This window comes from Sinocyclocheilus rhinocerous, unplaced genomic scaffold, assembly GCF_001515625.1.
Source record: "Sinocyclocheilus rhinocerous isolate Xijiao unplaced genomic scaffold, SAMN03320098_v1.1 scaffold1622, whole genome shotgun sequence".
In the NCBI taxonomy this organism is placed as follows: Eukaryota; Metazoa; Chordata; class Actinopteri; order Cypriniformes; family Cyprinidae; genus Sinocyclocheilus; species Sinocyclocheilus rhinocerous.
The window spans coordinates 307,208-316,910 of record NW_015654513.1 but is presented as its reverse complement, the minus strand read 5'-3'; the positions used below and the strand labels follow the sequence as shown (position 1 = coordinate 316,910).

Sequence of the window (9,703 nt, the reverse complement as noted above, 5' to 3'; positions counted from 1 at the left end):
TATTATTTCATTTTGAGCTCTTTTATAAGATTTCAAGGCTGTGTCCCTACTTTTTGTAAAAACATTTTGTAAACTATCAGATATTTATGAGAACATTTATTAAATCAGGTCACATATGTCACTTAGGCCTATGCATTAAATATATTCATGCACATCATGTGGATTTTAATATGAAATCCGTGCATAACATACGGCATCTCCCTAATATGATTCAATAACTTCGCTTCATCAATAAATCAGAAAACAGATGCAAGTGTTAAAAGCAAACTGATTGATAATACACTTCTGAAAAAACTTCTGGCACTAGTCGTGGCGGAATCGGTACTAACAAACAACAGCATTTAGAGGGTTTCAGACGAGTGGTTTACCTTGTGGCGAGCAGCTGGTGGCGCTCTTCAGATTTTGCCAGAGCTTATGGAGCGCACCGCTGTCTCCTGAGCGAGCCACCCCGCTGTACGGCGGTCGTCAGGCGGCGCTCTTCACTTTTCCCCGCAGGTCTAAGAGCGCTGAAGGGAGGCCTTCTTTCCCCAGCCGTTTCCGAGCCTCGCCTCGCGCGCTGCAGCTGGGCGATCCCTCGTGCAGCGCTCGTCGGCCCCGCGGAAGCGTTCCGGTGCCCACAATGCGTTTCTCGCCGCAACGAAGCAGTATTATTCAGTGCCACGCACTGTTTGTTAAATATTTTGACGTAAAGACGATCGTGGATGTGGAAATGTACCGTTTGTCTGGCCTCTGTTCCTTGCTCTGTGCATGCTGCCCTCCCCATAGAGGTTCGCGTGTGGCTTGTGCAAGGCGCTGATTGGATAGAAAGACTGTCTTTCAAACTCTAGCTCTTGTGATGGACAATCAAGAGTATGTGAATGCGAGGCTACATCTGCTGATGGAAAGGTCCTAAACCACCAATAAATTCATTAATAATAAAACATCTCAAAACACACTATGTGTTTATTGTTAAGTATTTATTATTAATTGTTCATGAAATGTATATGATTAGTCCCTCAAATAATAGACACTGCTATTAAAACATTTCAGACCATTCCTGAACTCATTAAGGGAAAAACAGTTTGACTTCTATGTAAATGGACAATTTGTCAATGTAAACGTTTTTGTAAAACGAGAGATTTTAACCGACAACAAATATGACATTTCATCAGAAGTCAAAGTAATAATTTCGATATTTATATCTTGAGTTATCTATTTATTAACTGTATTATAGTGTGTTACGCCATTAGGTTATTTAATGCATGGCTTTTCAAACATTCTGCTTTCTAAAGGTTTGGAAATTAGGTTCATTTCGAGTATGTTATTCCATTGACGGCCATAGTTTTTACTGGTAAGACAAAAAAGATTTTGCATTTTTATTTATGAGCCCTTGGCATGAAAAAAGAATGAAAAGCTGGTCATTCTTATGCTGCAGGATCTACGCACGTGAGAGCGTTGTTGAACTTCATTACCCAGAAAACAATGCGCATAGAGCGTCGCTGTGCGTCAGCTCTAGTTGCCCAGCCACAGAGAAAGAAAGAGGAGGCGCACAATTTGCCATTGATAGAATAGTTCAACAATCTTAATATTTTTTTTTTAACGATTATTATAGTTTAAATTGACATATCCACTACGCGCCTGGGCCAGTCTACAGGCACAGTTTACCCCCGCTCTGGCACACTTGCAACCCGAAATGAGCGGCAGCGGGCGGCCCAGGACTAGCTCGTTTGCTGAGCCTCCAGGGGTCCCGGGAGCCGCTGCAGCCGCCGCCGGATCAGCCGTCGCTGGCGGAAGCTCTTCAGGAAAGACGGGGGGCGCGCAGGCCGCAGGCGGGAGTTCGTCTGGTTTCGGAAACCTAAAGCTGGGCAGTGAGTTATCGTTCAATGACATCACACGACAATCCCAATAAATGTGATATTAGTAGACTAGTAAAAGCCCAAGTGCTGGACCGTGTAGCGTGCTGTTCATTAATTTGTCTGATTATTTTGCCATGATCGCGTTAACCTACTTTAGGCGGCTAACTGGCTAAGCTAACGTGAGCTTGTTTTTGTATTCGGATCAAGGGCTTTGATTGCTCTACATTAGCTCGACAATCCTTCATAAGAGCACTGGCTAAACGCATCTCTTATGATCGATACCAATGCATCACATTTTGACCACCTTGGCTTGAACCCTTCTTTAAAATATGATACTTGGTTTATTAGATGTTTAGACGTCGCGTTATTGAAGATGTGCTCATTTGGTAACAAAGCTCAGTTAGCCTGCCGGCAACATCTAACAGACTGTATCTTCAATTTTGCGTTTGATTTGAATCATTTCATCATGTGCGATCCTGGATGCATTTAGTCGCATCAGAAATGTCTTTAATAATAATCTTAATATTAAGTTCAACCTGCCTGACGAGGGCCAAATTGGCGTTTGGCTGTCCATATATTTAAAGGAGAAATATCATAATATTGATATTATTATTATTAATGTAATGTTAAATGACCCAGCCTTCCTACTCGCAATCTAACAGCTCATCACATAGCTTTGAGTACACACACTGCGTCCTATGAAGAAAAAATGACCCAATGTAAATTTGTGGTTGGGCTACTCCTGTGAAAACTAGTGGTTTCCCTAGAGGCATAAACCTCTTCATTTGGTGCTCTATAAATGATTTCCAGTGACTGCAGTGCTGGCAGCAGTGTTTATCTACACTGGTGCTGCTGGATTTCCATGAGAATGGTGATGGGTGTTATTACTAGGAATGAGGGGAGATGGAGTGGGTGGATGTACAACTGTAACCCACGAGAAACCTTGAACCAGTAGTTACAACACAACAATCATAGCTGTTTTTGTCCTATTTTTCAGCATAGTAACCATTTTTAATTACTCTGCTGACATTTGTACTTGCCTAAAAACATGATACATTTTGTGTCATTAACGTAGAGTTTGCATAATGTGTAATATATGTCTTTACATTTTTATTTGCAAATACATTATTTTTATATTCATATATAGATTTCTGCTGGAATCAATGATAAAATCGTCATTCAGTTCATCACTGAAAGCAACTAAATGGCATAAACATGATCAATGAACACATGGCAAAGTGACTGGCCATTAACTGGACTGAATCCATCTCTCTCATCCTAGAGGATCATACTAGACAGTCTTTTTAATGGCAGGCTTTGGCTCTGGCATTTCAGATTCTATATGATGATTTTTTTTTTTTTTGCTCTGAGAGAATTATTCAGTCACATGACTGGTTGTGAAAAAGTCGCAAGACATTTATGCACATGTAGCAAATTATTCTGTAATAATCTTTCCCTCAGTTAATGAGCTTGCCTTCCTGAATAAAAATATATCCATCTCAAATGTAATGATTTTTGCACATTTTCCAAATTTTTTTATGCAACATCCACAAATTGGTATTCAAAATGACATTTTATGTGGTGGCAATTTAAATAAGCCACTAATCCACAGTGCTTCTCATCCCAGTCGAAACAGTGTTATTCTGATGAAAAATTCTCAATAGTAGCAACTGTCTATTGTCATGCATGACAACAGCTGTCTGCTCTGCTTTGATCTGGTAAATAATAGTTTTGCCGTGTAATAAAACAAAGCTTTTGTTTTGGTGAATCTGTCATTCCTCGTCTAAATCTAAACTGACTGCAACTGACGGAAAAAACATCACCCTAGGGCTCTGCTTGTCTCCAGGCGTCCCCATTATTCAGGTCTGCTCTTGGCCACAGGTGGAAATGTGGTCAGACTTTAGTAGACTCCACCCATGTTCAAACAGTCTTAAGGGAGTTTCTGCTATTCCTAGTGATAAGCTCTACCCGTTGTTCTGTTGTGTTTGGACACGCATCTAAACACGGGTGTTGGATTACTATTAACACCTGTCAGACAGAGTGGCAAATGGGCATAGCGTGCTGGATAAGATGAGTTCAAAAAGATCTAACCGCTGTAGATCTAATGCTGGGTTTGGACTTTTTGCTTTGTTTTCATGCCTTTTGAATATAAAGCTCTCTCAGGCATTCAGGAGTAGTTTTGAGGAATATTTCACGTTTTACTCACTTTCATGTCGATCTAAACCTGATTGACTTTCTTCCATGGAGTGCGAAAGGAGAAGTTTTAAAGAATGTGCTGCTCACCAATTCCAATGCAGTGAGGACCTGTGATTTCATGCTTCAAAAAGCATGCAAGGCACCACAAAATAACCGTAAATGTTGCATGTGACTTGTCTTTTCAAATCACCACACTCACCAGCTGATTAGAGCTATTACCCATGTTTTTCTCAGCTGAAATTGCATGGTAGATTCATAATTAATACTGTCAGAGCATAATTTTCCTGTGATTTTACCACGAGGAACGTGTCCACCACCAATCCTGCAGCATAAAATGAATGACTACATGGACATCATACAGCAGTGCTCTGCTTCTGACAATTTATTCAAAATGCTGTGTTATCACACAGATATTACGTTATTTTCCAGGGGAAATTAAATTCATGTTACTTTTTTGTTTTGGATGGACAAATCTAAATGCACTTGAGTATCACTAACCTCAGAAAGGCTAAGTTTGACACTAATAATGTGTATAGGCAACAAAGATAAAAGTAACCCTCTTTTAGTTAGTGTCATGCACTGGTCCAGTGCTCTTGACAGAAGCTAGGGCAGAAATAAAAATACAGAGAAAATAAATAGATTTAGAAAATAATATTTTTTTTTAATAACTTATTTCACTTGTTAGTTCACACAATGGTATGATTCTGCTTTTGTTATACAAGCTAATATTTAGAGACCAACCGAATGTAATAACAATTTAAATGCATTAATTCACCTGATATTACAAAAACAGTTGAGTAGAAAAACTGAAATATTACTATAAAATAGTAAGTCCAATGCATTTTTCAGTCTCTTACTTACAGGGTTAGTGCACCCCAAAATGAAAATGGACATTTTACTCTTGTCTTGACCCTATAAAACATTTGTAAAGTGATCAAAAAACAAATCCATATGAATTGAGCAGTTTAATCCAAGTCTTCTGAAGAAACATGGTTGATTTATATGACGAACAGATTTAATTTAGGCCTTTATTCACATATAAACATAGATCAGCGAACATAAATCGCTCAACCATACTTGCCTTGATCTCATTGGTCCTCGCACCTCAAGCAAGCAAGCGTGCTTGAGCTTCCATCACCAAGTATTGCTGTTAACATTGTTAGCTGATTAATGTTTATATGTGAATAAAAGCCTAAAAATAGATCTGTTCATCATATAAGGCGATCATGTATCAGCAGACTTGGATTAAATTGCAGGAGGCACAGAAATCTCTTAGATTTGATTAAAAATATCTTAATTTGTGTTCCAAAGATGATCGTATTTCTTATGGGTTTGGAGCGACATGAGGGGAATGTGACATGAGCGACGTGAGTAAATGCTGACAGAATTTTCATTTTAGGGCTGAGCAAACCCTTTTAAACATGAATTAAACCATTACTATTAAGGTAAATTGTCAGATGTCTGTCACTGTTTTTGAGGATGTTCTTTTTGTAATTTTATCACATTGACTACAAAAGTAGTGTTTAATATGTGACCGCATTAGTTCAGGTCATACATGGGGGAAAATAACTCCTGTGGTTTAAATCTTCATTCTTTTGAGCAGTCAGATCTTTCAGGCAAAGGTCTTTTGTTTAAAAAAAACACTTGTTTTGTTGTGTGTTTAGGGGATAGTGGGAAAGTAACAACGGTAGTAGCCACACCAGGGCAGGGTCCGGACCGTCCTCAGGAGGTCTCGTACACGGACATCAAGGTGATTGGGAATGGCTCATTTGGAGTGGTGTACCAGGCTCGACTCATCGACAGCCAGGAGATGGTGGCCATAAAGAAGGTGCTTCAGGATAAGAGGTTTAAGGTAAGAGGAGTAAGAAAACCTGATTGTGTACAAACTGATGTTAGTATCATAATAAATAACCCTAAAATGCATAAAACCATTTCCAACATGAAATGTTTTTACTTGTAATGCTACAGGCCCTTTAAATATGGCTGCTACAATCACGTTGGAATTTTCTTTTTGTCATTGCGATTTGACCAGTGATAAACATTTAATATCTCATGTTGCTTCTGCTTAGATAACAAAGCTAAAAGAACAAAAAGGCTTAAGATCTCATTGAAAACACCCCCTTTTAAGTTCATCGGTGTGTTCATAAACTACAAACTTGCCTTATGACTCCAGTTGTTTTGTCCAGGCTCTACTGCCTTGAGGAAATGTTTCTCTTTACATTTTCAGAAGACCTGAACCTCTTCCAAACTGACTCAAAAGTAGCCCTGGGCGATAAAACGGTATCGATATTTATCGATGGTACACCTTCTTCGATAACAATATAAAAAATTTCAATATAGGCACGTGCTATGAGTGACGCAGACAGCACACACGAACATGAGTGCTGTGCCTGCCTGTGATGAGGAGATTGTGAATAAAAAAATTAATATTAGTCAAATTTAAAATAAACATTTGCATTTGAATGCAAAAATAGTACAATCGAATGTTAGGTGTGCGTCAGGGAGCGTCATCAGTGGAGCACGAGATGCGGTGATGATGATGTAAGTGACGTTGTAGTTTAATGTTTTGTTAGTCTAGCCCACGAGACGCGCAGCTGCTGCGTTATTCATTCAAAATATTAGAGAAATATAGTAGCTCAGTGTGTAGAAGATCTTGATTAGGTTAAAACCGAAACCAAGCCATTCACACAGAATGCATATTCAGCACATTTTTCTAGACGGACAAATATGACTGCTGCACTCGCATCACACAAGAGATGTATGGAAGGCTATGCAAAGTTAAAATGGTTTAAACTTTTAGAAAACACGTCACGAATTTGTGGAGGTTTATTCCTTTTCACTGCGTCTCATATGTTTTTAAAGACAATCTGTGTGATCGGCAATTCAGCTCTTTGTATTAAGCAATGCATAAATACGTGATGCTGTTTTGCTCCTAATTGTTTATGCAATTTACAAAATTATATTTGATTTATACGAGTGCGATTTCACTTTTTTTAACGTTAGTTAGTGTCTGATGTTGCTGTTTGAGCATAAACAATATCTGCAAAGTTACAAAGCTGAAAGTTCAATGCAAACGGAGATATCGTCTTTTAAAATTCTGGCAGTTTAATGCCTACAAAAACGGCTGGTAGGGACTACAACAAGTTACTCCCCGGGTTCGTGACATCACAAACCCAGATAAACCCCGTCCTCGGGAAAAGGCAGCAAAGGGGACGAGGCCGTGCTGCGCTGAATATACAATTTAGAATATACAATTAGTAATGCAGTGTTAGTGTAATATATTTCTGTCATGATTTGTGTATTTACAGTATTTTTTTTTATCTCATTCTGTATTCATTCTTGCATAATAATTTGTAGCAGCCAGAAATGTTTGAAATTACTCACATGTGAGCCTGGAATACTTGGCATTCGCAACGCATGTTATTGAAACACACCCCACAAACCTGTAAGGATTTAAATGGCAATAAGGCTCATCTCAGCCCCGAAAAACATGTTAATACCAAATGTAAATGGAAGCACTCTGAGTGTGAAAACACTGAATCATGAGTATGTGTAGCATCTCACAGACAGAATAAGGCACGGCCTTTCACCTCGAAGTGAGCATTGCTTGCAAACTATATATTTAATGAAATATGTAATATATGCAGCACTAGTTTTACATAGGCTGCACAGTCAGAGAAACACTTCCACAGATGAATGCATTAAATATGATGGATGTTTGATTTTCATGCCTTGACTTTACCGTCCTTCACACATCATTGCTTTCTCCACAGAACCGTGAGCTACAGATAATGAGGAAGTTGGACCACTGTAATATTGTCAGGCTACGCTACTTCTTCTACTCCAGTGGAGAAAAGGTTATTTTTCTGTCCAACCTTTGAGTTTTTATATTCCCAGTGATATTAATTTGTCATGGTGAATAATATATTTTTGAAGAATGTAATCTCTGTTGAACAATCTTCTCTCTTTCTCTCCTCAGAAAGATGAAGTGTATCTAAATCTGGTGCTTGATTTTGTACCAGAAACCGTGTACAGGGTGGCACGTCACTTCAACAAGTCCAAGACCACCATCCCCATAATCTATGTCAAAGTAAGTCTCTGTGTAGTCATGACTGCTGCTACTGTGCCCATTCATATGTACATGTACAATAAACAATAACATCTCTTTCTCTCTTTCCTCCCCAACAATCTGTCTTTCTTTCTCAGGTGTATATGTATCAGTTATTTCGCAGTCTGGCATATATTCATTCCCAAGGCGTCTGCCATAGAGACATAAAGCCACAGAATCTCCTGGTGGACCCAGACACAGCTATACTCAAACTGTGTGACTTTGGCAGGTGTGTGCTCTGATGCTTCTCTGTGTGGCATGTATTTGAAACACACCCATGTACAGTTGAGGTCAAAAGTTTACATACACCTTGCAGAATCTGCAAAATGTTAATTATTTTACCAAAATTAGAGGGATCATACAAAATGTTATTTTTTCATTTAGTATTTATCTGAATAAGATATTTCACATAAAAGACGTTTACATATAGTCCACAAGAGAAAATAATATATTTATAAAAATACACATTTACATAAATATACATTTATAAAAAGGACCACGTTCAAAAGTTTACATACACTTGATTCTTAATACTGTGTTGATACCTGAATGATCCACAGCTGTGTTTTTCTTGCTTAGTGATACTTGTTCATGACTCCCTTGTTTGTCCTGAACAGTTAAACTGCCTGCTGTTCTTCAGAAAAATCTTTCAGGTCCCACAAATTCTTTGGTTTTCCAGCATTTTTGTGTAATTTGAACCTTTTCCAACAATGACTGTATGATTTTGAGGGACACGTATGCAACTATTACAGAAGGTTCAAACGCTCACTGATGCTCCAGAAGGAAAAAACATGCATTAAGAGCCAGTAACAGAATGAAGATGTGTACATTTTTCTTATTTTTGCCTGAATATCACTTTTTTTTCATTTAGTACTGCCCTTCAGAAGCTACAGAAGATACTTGCATGTTTCCCTGAAGAAAAAAGAAGTTAAATTTACTCTGATCTTCAAATTCAAAACGTTTTCGTCCCCTGGCTCTTAATGCATTGTGTTTCCTTCTGGAGCATCAGTAAGCGTTTGAACCTTCTGTAATAGTTGCATGAGTCCCTCGGTTGTCCTCAGTGTGAAAAAATGAATCTCAAAATCATACAGTCATTGTTGGAAAGGGTTCAAATACACACAAATGCTGAAAAACCAAAAAATTTGTGGGACCTGAAGAATTTTTCTGAAGAACAGCGGGCAGTTTAACTGTTCAGGACAAACATATGGGACTCATGAATAACTGTCACTAAACAAGAAAAACACAGCTGTGGATCATTCAGGTATCAACACAGTATTAAGTAGAATCAAGTGTATGTAAACTTTTGAACGGGGTCATTTTTATAAATTCTACTATTATTTTCTCTTGTGGACTATATGTAAATGTCTTTTATGTGAAATATCTTATTTAGAACAGTACTAAAGAAAACATATCATGCATTTTGAATGATCCCTCTTATTTTGGTAAAATAATTAACATTTTGCAGATTCTGTAAGGTGTATGTAAACTTTTGACCTTAAAGGGATAGTTCACCCGAAAATGAAAATTCTGTCATTAATTACTCATCCTCATGTTGTTCTAAACC

At 38.2% G+C, this 9,703-nt stretch overlaps 2 protein-coding genes across 4 annotated transcripts in view; one reads left to right on the top strand and one right to left on the bottom strand.

Annotated features, from left to right (window-relative positions):
* znf526 (zinc finger protein 526) overlaps positions 1–1,485 on the bottom strand; it is a 9,405-nt gene extending 7,920 nt beyond the window's left edge. For 2 of the 3 annotated variants that reach the window (XM_016524169.1, XM_016524168.1), the window contains exon 1: positions 369–915. The gene's annotated coding sequence lies outside the window, so the exon portion shown is untranslated. Of the gene's footprint in view, positions 1–368; positions 916–1,425 lie in introns of those variants that run through there. The other variant, XM_016524167.1, reaches the window with a different exon arrangement.
* LOC107717430 (glycogen synthase kinase-3 beta-like) overlaps positions 1,483–9,703 on the top strand; it is a 16,593-nt gene continuing 8,372 nt past the window's right edge. The window contains exons 1-5 of the mRNA XM_016524170.1: positions 1,483–1,847; positions 5,696–5,883; positions 7,805–7,888; positions 8,011–8,121; positions 8,238–8,368. Coding sequence (XP_016379656.1) covers positions 1,673–1,847; positions 5,696–5,883; positions 7,805–7,888; positions 8,011–8,121; positions 8,238–8,368 — 689 coding nt within the window. The 5' untranslated portion in view covers positions 1,483–1,672. The remainder of the gene's footprint in view (positions 1,848–5,695; positions 5,884–7,804; positions 7,889–8,010; positions 8,122–8,237; positions 8,369–9,703) is intronic.